The sequence below is a fragment of the Lytechinus pictus genome, chromosome 17 (genome assembly GCF_037042905.1).
Source record: "Lytechinus pictus isolate F3 Inbred chromosome 17, Lp3.0, whole genome shotgun sequence".
Classification (NCBI taxonomy): domain Eukaryota; kingdom Metazoa; phylum Echinodermata; class Echinoidea; order Temnopleuroida; family Toxopneustidae; genus Lytechinus; species Lytechinus pictus.
This window is the reverse complement of record NC_087261.1, coordinates 334,301-357,915: the sequence shown is the minus strand read 5'-3', so window position 1 is coordinate 357,915 and position 23,615 is coordinate 334,301. Positions and strand designations below refer to the sequence as shown.

Genomic DNA, 23,615 nt, shown 5'->3' with positions numbered 1-23,615 from the left:
GGCAATGTGATAAGGATGTGTGATGTCACATGTGAACAACTTTCCCTTTGATGGACTATAAAATACCCTCAAGATGTCTCTTTTTGCTTTTTCCTGTGGTGATACAAACTTTATCCATGACGTATTCTTAAAAAAACTGTATTACATGCCCTCTTATAGAAAGAACACAGATCTATAGGCCTACTGATAGATGTGATAAAAGAGAATAAGTGAAATACATACTAAAGTAATGGGGAGAGTTGCTCACAAGTGACATCACATATCTATGTCGCATTGCCAATTTAAGGATCTCCATAGAATTAGTGATCGCAATATTCAAATGCTCATAACTGTCTCATTATTTGTCCGATTTTTCTCAAACTTTCGTTGATCTGTTTCTTTGATTTTTCTGTTTTCACAAAAGCTATCTTGTTCCAAAGGTTCCATTATCCTTTAAGATTTTGATGTTCCTTTCCCCAACATGGTCTAAGTTCATTGACCCTAAATGACCCTTGACCTCGGTCATGTGACCTAAGACTCAGCCAGAATGTTCAGTAATACTTGATTAACTTTATGGTTAAGTTTCATGAACTAGGCCCATGTATATTTTAAGTTATGTTGTCGTTTCAAAAAAACTTAAAGGAGAATGAAACCCTTGAAACCAGCTGAATCCATATCAAAGAGAAAAATCAAAGAAACATATTGTTGAAAGTTTGAGGAAGATTGAATGAATAATAAGAAAGTTATGAGCATTTGAATATTGAGATCACTAATGCCATGTAGATCCTCCCATTGGCAATGCGACCAAGATCTGTGATGTCACACACGTACAACTCCCTCATTACTTTAGTACTTATTTCACTTATATTCTCACTTTTATAGAGTCTATCACAAGGTGAGGTGTTTTCTTTATGAGAGGACAAGTACAGAGGTTTCACAACATTATATCATTGATGAATCGTTTGTCATATGACTAGAATGAGCAAAAAGAGATGTTTTGGGGTATATTTTCAGTGTCCAAAAGGGGAGAGTTGTTCATCTGTGACATCATAGATCTTGGTCGCATTGCCAATGGGAGGATCTCCATAGCATTAGTGATCTCGACATTCAAATGCTCATAACTCTTCTACTGCTAGTCCTATTTTACTCAAACTTTTGTTGATCTTATTCTTTGATTTTCTTTAACCTTCGGCTAAGTTGACGCCGCCGCCACCGCCGTCGGAAAAGTGGCGCCTATACAGAGCGTATAAAAAAAAACGGGACAGATTTGAAAAGTCTATAAAATTTTTGTTTCAAATTATGATCTCTATTCTTTTGGTGTCAATAGGTGCTCTGAAGTCTTATCCTTCAAATGCCATTAAGATAATTTAGTTTCGTTCATACTTGAGTGAACACGGAATGTTTTTTTTTCTGGGGTTAAAAAGGAGGCTTGCGCCAAAATGGCATAAAATGATAAATAGGATGGTCGGACTTCTTGCTAATCAGCAGACTTCCTCTTAACCTTTTCATTATCTTTGCCATAATTTTCGAATTATCCGGTCAAAATTAATTTCCAAATCTATTTATTTGCTTGAATATTTATGTTGTTGTTCCTTTTTAATATGTTCTCTTTTAACTTTGAATATTCCTTTTTTAGGCAAGAACAATTTTTTTTAAACAGAAGTATGGGAGAGCGTGTTTTTTCCCTTCAAATCCTTTCATTGTGTGCTACAAAAGGTTATGGTGCCTTTGAACAGTGGCATATTGATGGGTGGGGGCTTGGGGTGCCCCCCAAATAAAAAAAAATCATGACCAAGAAAAAAAGTGGAGAGAAAAATAACAGAAAACATAGAAAACAAAATATATCATTTTCTGAATATTATGTCAAAATAACAAAATTTGATATTTTGATAAAAATGTAGAAATGTTTGCTTGCCCGCTTCACAACTTTTTAATACATTTTACCCGATCTGCCATATCTTGCTCCTTAAAAATTGACTCAATACACCATTGCCATTGAAAAACATGAACCCTTTCCTGTTTGTCCTGTCAAGAAAATAATTAAACTTGGTCAAGGAATCAATAACCCCTTGAAAATAGGATTCATGTCTTTTAAAGGTACCATAACATAATTCGTTTCACATAATAAAATGATTAAATAATTACAAATTCTCCCAATTAATAATGCAAATCTTAATACTTGGGTTGACAAAAAGTCTTCTTATCTTACTATGAAGGAAAATTCAAAGGTAAATGAAAAACAAAATAATTCAGGTAAATAAATAAATTTGTAAATGAAATTTGACAGCATAATTAAAAAATCATGGCAAAGATAATGAAAAGATTAAAAGAAAGTCTGCTGATTAGCCAAAAGTCTATCCATCAAATTTTTCATTTCGGCCATTTTGGCGCAAGCCTCTTTTTGAACCCCCGACAAAAACGTCCCGTGTTCGCTCAAGAGTGAACAAAATTTATTTAAAAAAAAAATGGCATTTGAAAGATAAGATCTAAGAGCATCTATTAACATCAAAATATAGATATAATATTTTGAAACAATTTTGTATAGACTTTTCAAAACTGTCCCGTTTTTTTTATACGCACTGTATAGTCTCAAACTGCTATGCAGGTGAGACAAAAATGTTGTTAGAATATTTTGACAATATTATCAACCGTTATAGAAAAGCAATGAAAATGTGTTTTTTTTTATAATAGTTCAACAAAACGTTTATGAAAAAAATATTTTGTAAGATTTTCCAAAAATATTTCAAAATGTATTAGAAACATCTCTATTTACATGATTTAAGTGTCTATATGTCACAATTTTAAGTTTTTTTTTAAATTCTACGAACATCATTATAATGTTATACATGGGGTCTAAAAATATTTTTTTTTTCAAAAGGTTTTTATATTCTAGCAATGACATCAAACGTTCTTAAAATTTTATGAAACTAAGTTTTTGGAGGATTTTCTATAAAACTTATATGACATCATTTCAGAAAGAATATAGGCCTACATTATGTGAAAAACATTAAAGGTCAAGTCCACCCGGAAAATGATGGTTTGGATAAATAGAGAAAAATCAAACTGGCAAAACGCTAAAAATTTCCTCAAAATCGAATGTAAAATAAGAAAGTTACGAAATCTGAAAGTTTTGCTATTTTTCACAAAACAGTTATATGTACATCTCAGTGACATGTGAATGAGAAAGTCGATGATGTCCATCACTCACTATTACTTTTCTTTTTATAGTTTGAATTACACAATATTTCATTTTTTACAGATTTGACAAGGACCAACTTGACTGAACCATGTAGTATCAAAACAATGCAAATTCCACATGATCAGGGAGGAATTCATTAATGTTTCACATGACAATGAGGAGAAAATTAGAATATTTCATGTAATAAAATACAAAGTAAATAGTGAGTGGATGACGTCATCAGTCTCCTCATTTGCATACCGAATAGGATGTGCATATAACTGTTTTATGAAATTAAGCAAAATTTTAAAAAGTCATAACTTCCTTATTTTACATCCGATTTTGATGAAATTTTCAGTGATGTGCTTCTTGGATTTCCCCCTTTTTATTCAAGTCAACTTATGACTGAAGTGGACTTGTCCTTTGAAAATGTTGTTAAAATATTATGACAGTAACATAAAAATATTTTGTTAGAAATGTTTTTCTAATGTTTAAAAATGTATCAGAAACATCCTTATTTTGAATTTTTTATATCATTTAAACATTTTTGGGAAACAAATATTAACTAACATCCTTATAATTTTATGCATCCGGGATGACAATAACATCAAACGCTGTCGAAAAATATGAAAATATGTTATTGAAAAATAACTAAACATTAAAAAAAAATTGTTTTCTATTATTTTCCCAAAGTGCTAATGAAATGTACAACATCCTTATTTTAATGTTATTATGGCATCATACTTACATATTTTAAGAAACAAAATAACATTTTACTCACATCTATTTATTACGGAAAATACATACCCGTATGGGTACTAGTATTCAACCCGGCATATAAGATTTTGACATATTCCCCAAAATATTTAGAAATAGGGAATTTATCTTAATTTCACACCTTTGTTATTTCCAGGGTAATCTGTTGTCGAAATTTTCTTTGTCAATCTGTCGACTGTATGCGCGGAGGATCGAATTATGCGGCGATGGCCTTTTGCACTGAATGGTACTAGTATTCAACCTAGTGAGGAATGATAGCAAATCTCAAAAGGGTTTAGATTGCTAAATTAGATCTAGATCTATGTAAATCTCTGGCTTTGATTAATTCCCTGTTTGGTCTCATCTCAAATGGTCTAGTCCATAGTCGGATGGGACAAGGGCAGATTGAGAGACAGGGCCATCTTTCATCGCTAGGTTGAATACTAGTGCCGACGGGTTGAATACTAGTACCAAAATCCGTCGCCGTATAATTCGATCGCCCGCGCACACAGTCAACTGGTTGAAGAAAAAAATAACGGAAAAAGAATAACCAGCATTTGCTCTTGGAAATAAGACGGGTCTGAAATTCAGATAAATTCTATATTTCTATATATTTGAGGAAACTCTCCAAACGGGTTGAATACTAGTGCCCTTACGGTACGATATAAAAAATACCATCTTAAAACACTAGTAAAACTTATTATCAGCATTGAAGGTTCTAGAAAAGTTATGAAAATGATGTTCTCAAAATATTTTAGCTAAATATTCTTTAAACAAGTGGAACGCCTCTGGCAGTCTCGCCTGCATTACGCAATTTAATATAGCAGCAGTGCTAACTTTGAAAACTACTATAAAATAAACATTCACAAAAACATCATTCATATAATGACATAATACCACATTCATTGACCATAAATGACATTTGAACGGAGACTTAAGACTGTCAACTACATGCATGTCCACATTCCATTCACTCTATCCATAAACTTTCAAAGTTATGATGGCACTTCAACAATTACCCCAACATGGCCTAAGTTTATTGACCTTAACTGACCTTTGACTTGGTTTTGTGACCTGAAACTCACAGGGGATGTTCAGTGATGCTTGATTACTCTTATATCCCAAGTTTTATGAACTAGATCCATAAACTTTCACAGTTAGGATGGTAATTCAACAAATACCCCCAACACGGCCAAAGTTCATTGACCTTTAATGACCTTTGACCATGGTCATGTGACCTGAAACTCGTACAGGATGTTCAGTGATACTTGATTACTCTTATGTCCAAGTTTTATGAACTAGATCCATAAACACTCAGAGCTAGGATGGTAATTTAACATATACCCCCAACACGGCCAAAGTTCATTGACCTTAAATGACCATTGACCATGGTCATGTGACCTGAAACTCGCACAGGATATTCAGTGGTACTTGATTAACCTAATGTCCAAGTTTCATGAACTAAATCCATAAATTTTCAAAGTTATGATGGTAATTCAACAAATACCCCCAACTTGGCCAAAGTTCATTGACCCTAAATGACCTTTGACCTTGGTCATGTGACCTGAAACTCAGGCAGGATGTTCACTAATACTTGATTAACCTTATGTCCAAGTTTCATGGACTAGATCCATACATTTTCAAAGTTATGATAGTAATTCAACAAATACCCCCAACTTGACCAAAGTTCATTGACCCTAAATGACCTTTGACCTTGGTCACGTGACCTGAAACTCGAGCAGGATGTTCACTAATACTTGATTAACCTTCTGCCCAAGTTTCATGAACTAGGTCCATATACTTTCTAAGTTATGATGTCATTTCAAAAACTTAACCTTCGGTTAAGATTTTGAAAATAATTTTCCCAACATGGTCTAAGTTCGTTGACCCTAAATGACCTTTGACCTTGGTCATGTGACCTGAAACTCAGGCAGGATGTTTAGTAATACTTGATTAATCTTATGTCCAAGTTTCATGAACTAGGTCCATATACTTTCTAAGTTATGATGTCATTTCAAAAACTTAACCTTAGGTTAAGATTTGATGTTGACGCCGCCGCCGCCGTCGGAAAAGCGGCGCCTATAGTCTCGCTCTGCTATGCAGGCGAGACAAAAATGGTTTTCCTCATTTTCCCAATATTTTAATACAAATTTATTATAAACACATTCTTTAAAACGTTTTTATATCACACTAATATTTTTTTTCAGAAACAAAACATGGGTCTGAATGTGCAGCCTACTCATGCCTTGTGTACTGAAGGCAAGTTTTGTATGTGCTAGTCTTTGAGTGGAGATACACTAATTGATAAAAGTTTAAATCAGGGTCTGTGCGTGCAGACTAGATTGGTAGTGATGATACGAATGATAATGACCTTCGATTTCTCTTCCCGTGTCTTTATTTTTATTGAATGAAACCTCTCCTATTGAAAAACAGTTGAAACAGAAGGATGAAGAAAAGAAATCCATGATGATATAGAATTATGTTCATGTTTGTGCTTTATAAGTGACATATTTTTTCAAGAAATTACTCCTCCCTGCAACCAAGCGCATGGGGTGCACCCTTTTGAATATCAATTCATTTCTATTAGGATTTTCCATTCAAATTTATGATGTAAAATAAGTGAAAAAGAAACAAAGGAAGAAACAGAAAAGGTAGCAAAGGTGAACTTACAGTATGCAGGTCAAATCAATCTTCAATTACCATAATAATCATCACTTTTATTGTGGGCATCAGTGGGCATTAACAGAGAGACAAGAGAAGAAAACAAATATAGAAAAAGATATGTGCTTTTAAGAATTATTTATTGCCATTATTCATTTTTTCATGAAAATAGTATGATAAAATAAATCTTGATTATTTATAAAATGCATTTTAATCCCAGTCATAATATAACCATTAGTCTTTGAATTAAAGAAGTTTACATACAGGTTTCTTAAACATCAAAACAATATGCTAACTATTAAATTTTAAGCACGTCTACCACTTTTCTAGAAAAAAAGTTGCTCATCAAATATAATGTACAGAAATTTATGGTTGGAAAATGGTTTAATGTATTAAGATCTTTTTACACCTGGAATTCAGTTTTATCACAAAACCATGCATTTAGTTACGTGCTTCTTAAACAACTAAAGAAAATCTTTAACAAAATCTGAAATAATCTAAATCACCACATAATTTTGTAATGATGATTAATAAAAAATCATCAGCTCGACTATATTTGAGGTTTCACCTCTTAATTAAGTATAAACAATATAATTCTTAAGACAATAATCAATAGCTGCAATACTATAACATATTCAACAGAAAACACATCAGAACTGCATTGATTCACACTGATTTTTGCATACAGGAAATTTCCGCAAATATATATAAATTTCATTATAACAGCAACTATACCTGGAAAAATGCATCACTCTTTGCTTGACAGGTTTACAGATCAAATACCAAAAAGAAAAAGAAAAAAAAAGAGAGATTTATTATCATTGAATGATACTTGTTGAAATAAAAGGAGACGATCACAAACTTACACACCAACAATAATTGGAAGATTCTTTTCCAAAGCATGAACAATCTATACAATAACTAGAACACAAAAATAACAAAGATCTGTAATTAATCCCATGGAGGTCCTTTTTCATACATGATTAATACATGATAATAAAGAGATTTCATGAAAAGTATAAACAAGTTTTTATTTCAGATAAAAATAAAAGATTATATGACAATATGGACTTTATTCCAATTACACATCCCAAGATATATCAAGATTTTAAACACTACTTTTCCAAATATTCATACATGTGGGTTCAATCAAAGGGAAATTCAGCAGGGAAAATAGGTTTCATAAATAAGTCTTGCTGAAAAGCAGTCTTGCTGAAAAGCAGCCTAGTATTGGATGATGTGAGTTATTTTTTAATTCAATCAATCAATGAAGTACTGTGTGACAAGTTTATTGGCAATCTCATGAACTGGGAAAATATGTTATGCCAGGTGAGACAAGGATTACAAGATTTTCTTCCCAGACATGAAGACATAGAATAATTATTCATAAGTACATTGCTGAATAAAAAAAAAATGTTTTACATAAATCTGTTTCTAGCAATTCATTATCTTTTGAACACGATCATCATGTTCAAAAGCTTGTATAAAGTAAGAGCCTCTTTCTCTAGTAAAACCATAATTTAATTTTGCTTGGTGTACATTGACCAACATACTGAATATTTGATTGCATGTGTTTGAAGAAGGATCACAAGGAAACAATGTTGAAATTCAACTCTTTGAGCATTCTTTGATACTTATATACAATTATACAATCGTAATATATGAACAGATTTTGAAGCATAAAGATGAAAGCTTTCAACGTACCTTATCCCTATCATATGACATTATCAAATGACTCATTTGTGATACATGTAGGATATCATATGGTAAATATACAGATTCCAAATTACTCTATTCAACATGTTTTCACAGTTGTAACAGAGCTATTGAGTAAATACGCAAAAATATGTTTACATATTATTGATTGAGGGATTTAACTTTAACATTGTAGACGGATCACTGGAGTTGATCCATAAAGAAATGCTATTCATCCGTGCCAGCCACACAGAAACGTTGTAAGCCTAACATAGTGCTAACAATAAGCCCAGCCACATCTTTTGAATTGTGAGGTCAAAACATTTCAATGTGTGAGTAATGCATTGTTGTAACATTAGGCATCGCTGCCACATTACCGATTGTAACAGGGCCTCTGTTAGCACATTGTTAGCGTAAACAATGTTTCTGTGCGGTCAGTAGAGGGGGGTATATATTGGTGGTAACCTAATCCATGCCACTAACTATGGTGATAACTGCTCCAATGTAAAATCTGTATATAACTTTAATCACAACCATTATTCTGAACATGAAACCCACCACAGCACTAACCCTTATGTTATGTCTTCTGAGACATCTAAAGAGGAGCAGATGAAGCAGGGGCCAATGTCGGATTGCCATGGCAACCATCGATTTATTCTAGTTCTACATACGTAGCGGCTGTCGCAACACCACAATTGTTATCTTTCATGCTGATGGTGACATAGCCGTTGTTTCCCCAATGGGTAGACCAGGAGTTCTTGATCAACCAGTAATCCTGACCGTTACTGTCAGTCCCGTAGCCAACGGCCAGAACAGCGTGGTCTAGATCATCAGTAGTATTGCCTGTACAATGACAAGTTAATTCAAAGAATTCAATTCATTTACATTTTGAAACAAGAAGACTTTGGAAGAAAAGGATGATTTTGAAAGGAGAGGGAGGAGGAAAAGGAGGAGGAAAAAGCAGAAAGGAAGAGGAAGAAGCAGAAGACAAAGTCAAGATGAAGCTGAAGACAAAATAGAAGGTGAAGAAAAAGACACAGAAAAAAATTAAAAGAGCAAAGGCAAAGAAGAAAAATAAGAAATGTACATAAGGAGCATAAAAGAAAATTAGTTAATAGGTTTAATAATGGACTATACATTAAATGCTAAAGCAATATCTTATGTAGCTTCAGCTTTGCATAAAAAATTCACTATTTTATTCATGCCACCCCCCCCCAAAGGGTTAGATGTTGTACTGTCTGAGTGGTAGATTCCATCTTCACAAAATCAAAACATGCAACACGACATAGGTATACACAAGAATGCATAACTGGTACAATGTCATGTCACAAAATTTCCATCACAAATATGAATCTGCCAGGTAGAAAACAAAGAGCAATATGAAGAAAATAAAGGAACAAATAAAAAGAAGAAGATAAAATATCTTACCACATGCATTATCATAATATGTGCCATACGAGTAGAAACTGAATGAGGGAAGGGCAGCATCAATGCCGACTGCAATAGGTCCTTTGGTTGCCAAAGCTTTCTTCAGAGCTTTCTGATCACCAGATGTGACATTGAAGTATTTCTTGATGCTAGCCTTGGCCATAGACTTGTCATAGTGGCATCTACCATTCTGAAATAGGGTACAAAGTATAATAATAATAATATTAATCTTAAAAATAGTAATAATAATAATAACAATGATTATAATAATACTCCATATATCATTGTTTGAAATAGAAATAGGAAATAAAAATCCCCTGAAAATTTATTTTGCCCAATTTATCATGGATCCGACAGCCACTGAACGCCGTCTGATCAATGTTGCTCCATCCATATAAGTCCTCAAATGCGAAACAGGATAGCAGCAACTCAATGTCATTTAGTCTAAGGTGGGTGGGGATTGATATCCTAGTGACATCTATGTTGTGAGATGGATGCTATACGAACATACAGCTTTTAATAAATAAGACCATCTGGACACTAAAATGAGTGTTCTTTGATTGTCACAATATTATGAATAATGTTGATAAAAATGACTGAATGTACTGGCAGATCAAGGGGTGGGGGGGGCACATCCAGCTTGTGCCCCCCCCTTTTGAGAGCGACAATCAAAATTTTTAATATAGATATGCAGTTCTTACACGAGTGTGCCCCCTATTGAAAGTCACAGCATATAATTTTAATAGTAATATGTCCTTCATACACAAGTGATTACCTTTTTTGTTTAGCTTTTCAAAATACTACATGATTTTATGTACATGACCTTCAATTTTAGGTGAAAACCTTTTTTCCCCCTTTTTTTGCTTGTCAAATTCTCTTCAAGAAAATATTTTGGAAAATCCTGGATACGCCGCTGCTGAATGAAGAAAGAATGCCTACCTGTCCTAGGTAATGTCCATAGGTCTCTTCCAATGGAATACCTCCGTTCTTCATAAGCCATTCATAAACCCTCCATTCCTCACCACCATCACATCCATTGTTCCCTACTGCCCATGTACAATCCATTAACATCTGCTGCGAGAGCCGTACTCGCTCACCGTACTACAGAACAATGAGAGGAAAATATGATTTGATGTTGTATCACTTTAATAATAGGAATAGAGAACATATAAAATAAAGTATTTACATGAAACAGAAAAAGGAAACAAGAAGTTTAATTCTATTTTGTGTCATGTAAAAGTAAAAACTAAAAGTTAAAATATGGAAAAATAATAAAACAGAAAAACAATCCGTTTTACTGTTAAAAAAAAACATATTTCATTCCTGAAATCCCACCCATCCAACATTGATCAATGACCGTTTTTCTGTTTTAAATCTCAAAACTACAATAAGTTTTCACTCAATAATTCAATATTTGCTTTTTCAATTCATTTCAACTATGATTTTATTCCATTCAGGTGAAAATATATGCCTGTTAAAGTACAATAATACAATATATATATATATATATATGGATATATATAAATATATAATTAAATGATTGAAATGGAAAATGGCTGCTGTCATAACAGCAAACAAAGAAACATTAAATAAATCAGTATAGAAAAGACATAATTGAGAAGGAATTAAACATGACAATAGGTTGATGGCATTAAAAACAGCTTTTCCTGTTTCGAAATCAGAAACACGAATCATCTAACAGTACCATATTGCAATTTTCACAGGAGCAAATGTCATGAAACCAAGCAAAAATATTAGATGTACTTTTTTTGAGAATGAAGAATGCATCACAGAAGAATTTTCTTAAATTTAAACTGAATTAATTAGCATAGTAATTTGTGGTTCAATACCATGCTGAAATACACCACTAACCTTCATGAAAACAGCCCCCTCTATAGTTTCAGCCGATCCAAAACTCCAGCATGATCCACACACCGCCTGATCCTTTACTGGACTCACAGCTCCTATAACGGGTAATTCAACAAAATATAGATTGTTATGACAAAACAAAGAGGTTTAACAGGAAATAAATCAGGCTGGTATGTGTTTAAAAGATATTCATAAAAGATCTACTAACATATAAATGTGCTTAATTACAAAAATGCAAGGAAATCAAAAGTTTTTGTACAGGGGCTAATTTATTATATTCTTTCCTATCCAATGTCGATTAATACAGGTGATTACCTAAAAGTCCCAGTGCTGTTTTACTTATCTGCTTCAAGCCTTCAAGTGCCCCAATTAACCTATTACATGTTAAAATGCAGCATGCATTATCACATTGGCATCTAGAGCTTCTATTACCTCAAATCTATTGACAATACCTAACCTTAAAAGCGAGTAGGACTAAGTAAGAAAAATAGGAGAAAGGCACATAGACTAAAAAAAAGAGGTGTGGGATAAGCAGTAAACTAATGATGTGCTCAAAATGTGTACTTCTTTTGTTTTACTTTCAATGTGCATCGATGTGCATTTCTATCTAAACAGCCAATGCTTTACAGTGTGACACAGAAAAAAAGAGGAATATAATTTTTATGGATAAACAGGATTTCTAACATTTCATTTAGATCATCATTAAAGTCAGGTTTTTCTCTTTTTTATGCACATTATGGAAGTTCACATGAACAGGAAGAGTTTTTAATTTCATCATCAACGTTGCATAAAATAAATTGATCAACAATGATATTGTTTAGGAAAGGTATACCTTAAAAACATTTTTTTTGTATTATTGTTATCTTTTTAATCTCAAAATGACTGCGGATTCGTGTTTCCATGTAAATTTCTAATTAGCCTCAATATTTATTTTTTTGTATACTGCCATGCATGGAAAATTTTCTAAGTATTTGGTCTCAAATTAAAGAAGAGATTTCACTTTCATTATAATTAATGTCAAGTTTGTAATCAAACATGCTTAAGACAGTGATATCTCTGAAAACAAGTTCCCTTTTTCTAGGACGCACAGTAAAAGGATGTAATTATCACTCACCTCTCACATTCCAATCAATATGATCTGGTACAGCATCATCGGGGATGTCCGAACCAGTGTAAGGGAAGCCATTGTTAGGCTGGGTTTGTCGGAGACGACCTTTCATTCTCTTCAACTCATAATGTGATTGGTCGGCTAGATGGTTTATGGCAAGAACGTATCCCAGGTTGGCTCGATTGATGGAATGGATCATTCTATACATAGAAGTAAAGATTTTTCATGTTTAATGGAGAATGAAACCATATACTTCAAGACACCTTACTTAAAAGTCAGAAGAAACATATATCATATAAAGCTTGAACAATAGACAGTGAATAGTTTATCAGATTAAATTTGAATATCACATAACAGCACATAGGTTCATTCCAAGCTTCTAAAACAAATTGTCCAATATGCTGAATTCAAGTTTATTTTAAAGTCTGGTCAAAACTTATGGATAATATATGAATAGCCAATAGTGACATAAATCTCTAACAGTAGAGGGTCAATTTATTAGCTTATTTGAAAATGAAATCTTTTATTATTGTCTGTGAAGAATGAATCATTATTATTGAACCATGAGAAAAAAGCACAGTTTACAATAGTAAACATACAATGAAAGCAAAATGTTGACACATTCGGCTTCCCATAATGTTAGCACAAATTTAAGACATGGCCTAATATAACTTACACTGCACCTCAGAATACAGGCTATCTTTGTTTGCAGGTATCGCAATGATGTACTATCTTCTGGTGCATAAATGTGTGGATCCAAGATTTTCCAAGGGGAGGGGGGCACATTTTCCCAAGGAAAATTTGACAAGCAAAAAAAATATGTCCTCATTTGTGTATGAACGACATATTCCCATTGAATATGTGTGCCCCCCCCATGGGGGGGGGGCACACATGTGTAAGAATGGCATATTTACATTAAACATATTTATTATGGCTCTCAAAGGGGGGGGGGGGGGGTGGCGCACAGGCTGGATGTGCCCCCCCTGGATTTGCCACTGTGTGGATCCATCAACTGAAATCATTCTTACCTCACATTCTTAGTGAAGTGACTCTTGCGTTCAACATGCTCCACATCAGACTTGTATGTCTTGCCATACTTCTGCTTGAATTCATCAAAGAGTTGATGATATCGATCTCCTAGTTCAGGATTAACCATCTCTTTCATAGGGTTACCTTTGATCTTATGCTCAATACCCGGCCCTGGGAATCCCTTACACGTCAAATCTGAATGAAATGAATCATGGGAATGATGATTCATCAATATAATGCAGCTCCTAACTTTTGGCTTGAAAAGATTCCTGGTGGGTGTTTCATAAAGCTGTTCAAAAGTTAAGAGCGACTTAAAGAACGACTGGTGATCCTTTCTTGTGGTAAATGGTATATACCATTGGCAATGGTTTAAAGCGTAAGGGTTCACCAGTCATTCTTAAAGTCGCTCTTACGTTACGAACATCTTTATGAAAACGGCCCCCTGATCTTCTGATAAGATATATGTCACATTATAGATGAATTACTGAATGATCGCAATGTAATGATTGAGATGATGATAATGACGATGAGGATGATTGAGATGATGATAGTAATGATGATGATAATGGTGATTATGAGAGAAATGATGATTATAAGAGATTCAGAAATATATTTTCAATAAAATAATGCTAACTGCATAAATATATGAAAATATATTAAAACCAAAGAGAGAAACAAACATAATAACTGAAACCAAAACAGGGTTGAAAACAATTATAACAAGGTATAGAAAACTCCAAGCCATTATCCTAAAAGTCTATAACATGTTTCTTCCTCATACAAGAGGAGCAACTGCAAGCTCGAATTGATATTGTGCACATGTAAAATGATACATGTATAGGTGGATAGCAATTAACTAAACCAAGTACATGTATTCATTAAACAACTCTCAATACTCAAGTACTACAATATCTGTAAAGTGGCAGAGTTTCGAGCGCATTCAGTTTTGCATAGAATTTTGCCGGGTAGTTTTGACATGAGAAAGCTGATTGCAGGCTTATTATTGATGTCTTAGGTGATTTTATATGTAAGGATACTGAGGTTTCCACTTTCAGTAGTCAATTATTGCTTAGTTTCAATGGAGTAGGTCATTAATTTCTAAGTTTAGGTCATTGATTTTTTAGTTTAAAAAAGTTACAAAGCCATTGGATGATGTAATTCATTTGGAATCATTTTGTTTGTATTTTGTCTTCTCATTCTGATTTTTTCTCCTCCTCTTCTTGACTGTCCATATTCAGGAGACCCTTTAACTTAAGTCTAGGAAATCAATTATGACTGAGATAAAAATATATTTCTTTAGACCTCTTTCGATTTTTACAACTGGAATTCTTTCAAGCATCATTAATTACATGTATGTTCTGGTATGAATAATATCAATAATATGTTACATTTATATAGTGCTTATTACAAATGTTTCTAAGTGCTGCATACTATTACCACGGCTTTAGCACAGCTACCAGGCCTGATCAAGCATTTAAGCAATACCTTCCTACCGGGTTCCCATTTACTATACCTGGGTGGAGAGTGTACATGTAGATAAGTATAGATTAATGCCTTGCCAAAGGACATGAGTACTGCAGTGGCAGTTGAACCCAGACCTTGTGATTCAAAGTACAGAGACCTATTCACTGAGCCACAACATCTCTATGAATAAGAAATATAACACCATCACTTACAATAAGGCCTACAACAACTTTCATGTATTACTCCATGACTGACTCACTTTTAGGGATGGTGAACGTGTCTTCTGAGATCTCAGTGTTTTCATCAAAGAAATCAAAATCGATGATATATTCATCGTAATGTGAGCCGAGCAGACTATCAAATCCCATCATGATGTACTGAACGGGCCGTGGAGGTGTGGTGGTTGTAACGGCGAATGTGTATGTGCTGGTGCGAGAGCGGTTATTGTAGGTTATTGTGGTTTTGTTCTGCCATAGATCTACGCTCCGCCCATTTCTCATACCGCTGGACAAGTACTGCAAGCAAAAGAGAATAGGCCGATGTAAAGTGTTAATGGTAATCCTCTTTCACCTAAATATTGTACATCATTAGGGCCAGGTCTAGAAAATTATGAATGGTGGACGAGATTGGGGCATAGACAAGTGTTGATTCATTTTTAAGATGATTTTCATTTTGGACAATCAAGAAGTTCAAGAACAAAAGGTTCTTACTCAAAAGAAGGAATTAAATAACCACCAAGAAAAATTGAAAACCAAAGAAAAGATAGGCACAGAAAGGGGCAATCCTTACCAAAGGGAATATGGGCCAAAATGGAATGGGGGGGGGGGGGGGTGGGCACAAAATCCCAATAATCCTCTTTGATCCACATCTGAAAAGTGGTCATATCATATTTTATATCAACTTTTCCCTACATGTATGTACTTTCAAAATTTTGAAAACACAATTGGCTCTGAATTACACCAATTTGAGTTTTGGACAATCCAAATGAAATATATGTAGAAAAGTTCTGTAACGTCAAGGATATAGTTTTCTTATGCAGAGATAATAGAATAGTGCTCAACAGACTGATAATGATGACAATTAGAACCTGGAGCACTATGCAGAGTGTTTACAAGTGCTTCATTACTTGATTATCTTTTTCTTTTCATCAAGAAGTAAACAAATTCTTGTGAAATTAATAAATAAAGAAAAATAACATCATGGGAAATAATGACAATAAGATCTTTGGCAAAGTGCTATGTATAGTAGATACAACCAATCAATTATTTAGTTGTTTCAAATTCTTTGTCAAATAAAAGAACTGACAAGGAAAAAAATAGCATGTGGATAGTGGACAAACTGATGGTAGAACAAATGATAGTAGACAACTTGGTAATGGGACGAATTGGCATTAGACCAATCGGAAATAAACCCTTGGGTTAAGGGCCATGATTGTTTGTATGCACCCACACAAAATGAATAAAAGTTACGCTGAATTAGTTTAAAGAATAACTTCCAACAATAATAATAATAATTGTCAATTTATATTGCACAATTTCTATACGTAGGCCTATATACTACATGTAAACTGTGCATTACAATACTTAAAAGGTGAAATATTTAACAAGACAAGTAAACAAAAGTATGATTAAGTTATACTTACGGGAAAAAGGAGGCCTACTGTCTCTTCAAATTATATAACAGAAAGTGACTTATTTATTGAACCTCTCTTAAGAAAGGTAAGTTTTTTAGTTTAATTTTGAACAAGTTAACAGATAATGCTTTCCATATTGAGGTAGGGAGACTATTCCAGAGTTTGGGTGCAGCACTAAACAAAGGCACGATCACCTATAGTGTAATCTTTGTTTTAAAAGGTGGGTAACTGAGGAGGATGGTGTCATGAGAACCTTGAAATCTGTGGGACTGGGTGGGTGATTTCAATGTTAGGAGTTCACGGAAGAAGAAGGTTTTTATACTCACTGTGAAGTAAGTTAGATTAGGTAGCATACCCTGAGGCATTACTGAACCACCCTTCTCACCGGGGATCAGAAAACAACTCTCAAGAGTACGGACATCTTTTAGGGTAGCAGGAGATATCTTGTAGACATTCCCATAATTCCCCTCATCACCCCGGTTATAGATCTTGTCCATGCCTGCAGGTCGATAGAAAAAAAATCAATCTGAAAGTCAGTGTGAAAAGTTGAAATTCAATTTGAAAATGTGCTTGAAATATTATTAAAGAGCACATACAAATATTGAATGAGAATTTTGTTAAGCATTTGGTTGACTTTATTTCTGTAAATTTCATAAACTATGTTCAAATAAACTTCATTCAATTTTAATTCAACTACAATGAATGAAAATATGATAAAAGACACTATGTTGTAGTTTCAAGAAAAATCTAAAACAAGCCATAGCACTTCTATTCTTCTTATGGGTCCCAAGAGAATGAAAGTGATAATCAAAATATATTAAAAAAAACATTATTAAACACTTCAACAAGTGCCATCATGGTAAGTAGTACCAATACTACTATTCATCAAAAGGTCACGACAAGTCTTACCATTGTAGAAGTCAATCCTGCTCCTGTGCTTAGCTCCCTGAAAGAATATCTCAAATGGTTCATTGAGTTCAGCATAAGGCAGTCTGACATATCCTGAAGCATGGTAATGATCCTTGAAGATTGGTTTAACAGGAGATCCATGGAGGCAAGATATACCTGAAGATCAAAGAGACAGAATTGAGATGGCTGGTGGGTGAATGCACAAAGTAAACCCACTTTTCAAAGTATTCTTTAATTTAGACCTAGTAAAATGCTAAAAATCTATATACAAAATTTTCCATCAAATTGATTGACGGTTGTATCCATGGGGCTCGCACTAATGGGCTACCGTCGGTGAATGGGGATGACAGTAAAACATCAGAAATCCTTAGAAATGACAGTTATTCCTTTCTAAGGAGGGTCCATTGAATACAGACATGAGAACCTTTTTCCCTGTGGGCTGTGCCCTCCCTCACGCAATGCATTTAATCCCAGGAGCTAGTAGGAGGGCCCTGCATTGTACAGATATCCAGATCAAGAAATTTGTGATTATGCCCAGTCGCCATTAAAAACAGCTCAGTAGCTAGCTGAGCTCATCTTTTTCTCACTTTCCATTTTTCCCTTTTCTTTTTCCTTTTCCTTTTGTTTCTTTAATTACTGTTCTTTTCATCTTTTTTTCTTTTCTTTTCTTTTTCCTTTTTTACACTTTCTTTTTTCCCCCTTTTTTTCTTTTGTTTTACCGTTCTTTTAATTTTTTCTTTTATCTTTCCTTTTTTGGTTTTGTTTTATTTCTCTTTTCCTCTTTCTTTTCTTTGCTTTAATTCCTCTTTTACACTTTTCTTTTTTCCTTTTCCTCCCTTTATTTCTTTAATTTTCTTTTCTTCTTTTATACTGTAATATGTGACGTAAAGGTCATCGGATGGAGTCTGGATTTTGTTGGCCACTTTCCCATGAATTATTCATTACCAAGATGGCTGCCCACCATGCACAATATCAGACAAGAGAACTTCCCGAGTCAAGCCTCAGAAGCTGGATTACCAGTTTCAAGCCCAAGGCGGGAATATAGGATAAGAATCCTACTTACTAATTCACTTTAAAGGTAAATGCTAGTTTTGGTAATGATATCAAAATGAGTTCGTACAGAATCCAATGAAATGACCACCAAAGTGTATGTTTGTATAAATAAAACGCATGTGCCAAAGGATTCTGGAAGAAATTGTGTAATTGCTGAGAAATCAGCAAATAAGCACAGGATTCGGGTAGAGCGTCGGGCCCGACGCTCAAAGCAATAATTATACACAGTCCCATGTGCGCTTATCTGTGTTGGGGAAGTTCAGTCTGAACATTTTTCAGCGTAGATTTCAAGATTTCACAAAGTTCAGTTTATGTAACTGTACCAGATCTAGATCCTCGATGATATACTGACAATTAAGCCTGGTTTTACAGACTTTCTCATGAAATCAGAGTTTACTGCAAGTACTGGAATTTCTCTTTCATATTTAAATTTATTATTTCATACATGCACTAGATCTAGACTAGATCTAACTTAGATACAGAAAAAATATGGCATTGATGAGAAAAAAAAATGTTTCGAACAACGGCCGTTGACCCCCTTTACAGACAAAGTTAAAACTTCGATCTCTAACATTAGTGTAGTTGGTGAGTGGAGCCCGGGGGGGGGGGGGGGGCACTCAGTATATAATGCATGGTGGGTATGTGCCACGGAGGGGACCCCCATTTTTACACTCAAATTTCCGTTCCAAGGAATAGCATTTTCATCTTGAGAAAAAGAACAAAGAAAGCCTCTCCAAAGAATAGCATTTTCTTCTTATCGAGGAAAAAGAAATCCGCTCCAATGCTCCAAAGCCGTTCCGGCCGCATTGATCCGCTATAATGAGCTGCAATTTTGGTGAAAAGCGGCCGCAGAGCGCTGTCTGACCATTTCCTCTGCATGCACGTATACCTGTTCCATTATAGGGATGCATATACGCACTCACACGCAGGCGACCCGTTCCAAGGACCCCTGTTTTCACAGTCATTTACTTCGGCTATCGCGCAACTTCATTTTCCTGTTTTATCCGAACTTAATACATAAACATATGGCCATGACTCATTGAGTCCCTGTATTATAGATCGAGCTAGAACTTCGGTCTCCGCGAAGCGGGCCGGAGCCCAGAAGCGAACCGTGTATTTACTCATACTCACGGGACTAGGGTAGATTGTGGTCAAAATATCTAGCAAAATAAATTGTGAAAACAGAAATTATGCACTTACCACGATTATATGGATGAAGGTCTATCGTGTGGCAGTATCCTGACATCGAGGCACAGACTGGAACCTAAAAAAACCCAAAAAGCTCTGTCGCGGTAGCTCTTCTTCTTTCAGAATGCATAGCAAAATGGCAGATCGAGACCAGTACCGAGGGTGTAGGGCGCATGCGCGAAATTGACCAAGTCTATATGCGCTAGTGCTATAGCCTCGGTCTCGATCGGCCATTTTGTTTTGAATTTTGAAAGGAGAGCTACCGCGAAAGAACTTTTCGTTTTTTTGAGAATCCACTTCCAGTCTGTGCCTCGATGTCAGGATACTCATCCATATAATCGTGGTAAGTGCATAATTTCTGTTTTCACAATTTATTTTGCTAGATATTTTGACCACAATCTACCCTAATCTCGTGAGTATAAAACTATGGGTAAATACAGTCTGATGCTATAGCGTTGAATGTTAGCGCGCCTCACCACTGTATTCAGTCATTTCAGTGCAGGTGTGAATATACAGTTGGAATTTGGAAAAACACTCCGTCCATCGGAAAGGACGCAAATGTTGGTCCCGTGTATACAGTATTATAGGAGAGGTACAAACCTATGCACGTTAAAACCAATACACTATTCCTCAAAGAGTAGGGTGTTCACCCGGTGTATTGCACCCGCCCGTCCCGGCAAAATCCAGGTCAAGTACCCGATGCGTTTATGCCCAGGAGGGCCCTGCATCGTATACATCCAGATCCAGATACACGGTTCGCTTCTGGGCTCCGGCCCGCAGCTCTCTGGGTTAGGTCCACCCATGGGTTCATATCATCTCGCGTGCGAAGGAATATCATTCATATGCACGCGACACACACGACACATCCATGAACTACTGGGCTTTCGCCCACATAAAACATCACGCATAATCTGGTATTTCACATTCTGCTATGACACTTACCGAATCATTTAGATCATTCCGTGACTTCTCCTTGAAGTTTCTTTTAAAATATATATATATTTTCTTGATCTTTAGTGAAGATTTCACGGAGATAAAAATGTGTCAGCGCGGATATAAATTTTTGCCTAAAGAGGGCGCGCGATGTATATTCATATCAAAGACACGACGAGGGAAGACTAGGCATCTACACTATTTTACACGCAAATCGACGCAAGGCATATTACGCAAAGTCCGTAAAGTGTCCAATCTTTTCATTGTATAGACTTTGGTATACCGTATTATTGACGTTCGTTAAAGCCTGTACTGCTGGTTTCGTTCCAGGCACGTATATTTTTTTCAATTTTTCTTTATTAGTCATCGTTTTAAATTAATTGCAAAAAAGTGTTATCATCGCCAATAATAATCTTGAATTATGTTTTTGAAGGTATTTCATTTAGTGGTGCCCATAATTAGTAAATCAATTATGAGAATTGCGCATTCAAAGAATTTAGACACAGTTATAAAATTACCGAGGAGTTGAATCAAGGTTGTGAAATTTATTAGCGCCACCAACGGGCTTCCTTGTATTTCCGTAGAAGAGACAAGCGAAGTCACTTTCCAGGCCGAGGTAAGCGAAATTTGCTCTTTTTGACCGATTATTATATTCAAATTACATTTTTAATTTTTTAATGTATTGCTACTTTACCGGAAAGAGCCCCGGTGAGTAGCGAGAAGGAGTTTCGGCATATGTTACTTCAGCAATGAAGCGATGTTTGCCGACCACTTCGAAATCCAGGGTCAAACACGGTCCGGTGGACGAGGTTAGTATATATATACTTATAATATACTAACCTCGTACTAGTGTGAGTGGGTTAGGTCTGCAGCAACCAATTGCAGAAATAATCTCCCCCCCCCCCCCAAAAAAAAAAAGAAACTAAAGTTACTTGTAGATCTAGTTAGAACTTAGACTATAGTCTCATAGTCATAGAAACAGAAGTCATACTACTTAACTAGGAACAGTGATAGGTACTTACTTGCCACCAGGATAATGCATATCACCTCCAAATGGTTTAAGTACATCTTATCCACGAACGAAAAACAGGACCAGGAGAAAGAAAGATGCCTGCCGCGCTGTCCCACCAGTACCACTGCACTGCACTGGCCACTGCACTTCCTCTTCAGGCTCTTATTAATTGCATGATCAGCAGCTGAACCGTTAACGTTAACGACGTGACCGCAATAAAGGCATGTGATTAATCACGTGATTAAGTCACGTGACTATTTTCCGAGGGGCGTGTCCATTCATTTGGAGCTCGATTTTCCCAGGGTCGTTCGGGGGCGGGGGTGGCTGAAAACTCTCTTGATCTTCAGAATATAATCTCATCATGATCTGACAAAATGATTGTAAATAATTCTGACGATTTTCAATCTGCATGTTTGACCAGGATGTTCCAACACCAGCCTTTTGATTGATTGATTGATTTTGATTGATTTTATAGATTTTATTCGTCAAGAATATCACAGGAGATTACAATGAAATTGAGGAAATACCTTGACAGGATAGCCCATGAAAGCCGAAAGGCTTATTTCCAATGGGGTCCTATAGTTAGTATAAAACATTAACATATTGTAACAAAAAAATATAAACTACGACAAGTACTGGAATATTGGGAAAAAAAATACATACAAACATATCCATCAGTCATATAATTTGCAAACATCTGAAGCAAACAATAATCTTCCTAATATGTGAAACAAGATTATATTTTAACATACCCTAATGTATACATTATCTACAATACTAGAAACCAACTGTACAAAATGTGTTATTTTACTGGTAATGCTGTTCTCGGGCAGCTTCCAGTTTTAGGTGATTTTTTAATGCACTCTTAAATTGACAAAAAAATTTAACGGCTTTTATTTTATCAGGAAGAGCATTCCAAGATTGGATGCCATTAAAATAAAAAGTGTTTCCAATATGTCCTTCACGTTTTGGTAATACGAAATTAAAATTACTATTTCGAGTATCGTACCTATGGATATTTGATACCCGGGTGAAATTATTTGCTATATAATGATCTAATTTATCCGAATAGAATATTTTATGCACGTGGTGTAATACTAATTGTTGTGACCTGTGATCTACATGAAGCAATCCTGCCTTTTCAAGTTCATTATATCCGACATGTGCTCTTGGTCCTAAAACATTTATATATCTCACAATTTTATTTTGAATTATTCTTAGCTTTTTCTTATCCGTAACACCCAGACTACCGTACCAAGCCGCATTAGCATAGTCGAATAAACACTGTATTAAAGCAAAGCATAAAATACGTCTAGACTTCATATTCAAACAGGTTTGATATCTATACAAAAATTTCAAGCGTGAATTTGCCTTTTTGGCGATTGAGTCTACCAAACCCGTCCATGATAGGTTACTTGTTAAATTAATTCCCAAATATCTTACTGAATCTTTTCTTTCAATTACCTGATTATTATATGAAACCTTGAAATCGTGTGTATATCTTAACTTTCGTTTCGAACAAAATAAAATGCTTTCCGTTTTCCCAACGTGTAAACTAAGCTTGTTGTCAGACATCCATTCGATGCAATTAGCCAAATCTGCACTAAGTTTTTTATTAATTATCTTGGGATTTGTATCTGAATATAGCAAGACACTATCATCAGCATATAAAATTAATTTAGATTCGTTAATACAAGTACACATATCATTGATGTAAGAC

At 34.9% G+C, this 23,615-nt stretch overlaps 1 protein-coding gene across 1 annotated transcript; it reads right to left on the bottom strand.

Moving 5' to 3' along the window:
* Nucleotides 1–6,697: 6,697 nt before the first annotated feature.
* LOC129280795 (crustapain-like) lies at nt 6,698–22,263 on the bottom strand. The gene is made up of 10 exons (XM_054916799.2): nt 21,906–22,263; nt 17,710–17,865; nt 17,127–17,299; nt 15,427–15,682; nt 13,703–13,898; nt 12,681–12,874; nt 11,570–11,661; nt 10,637–10,798; nt 9,698–9,887; nt 6,698–9,112 (listed from the first exon to the last, which is right to left on the bottom strand). The coding sequence occupies exons 1-10, from the start codon at nt 21,949–21,951 to the stop codon at nt 8,922–8,924; spliced, it is 1,656 nt and encodes a 551-aa protein (XP_054772774.2). The 5' UTR covers nt 21,952–22,263; the 3' UTR covers nt 6,698–8,921.
* Nucleotides 22,264–23,615: the final 1,352 nt, after the last annotated feature.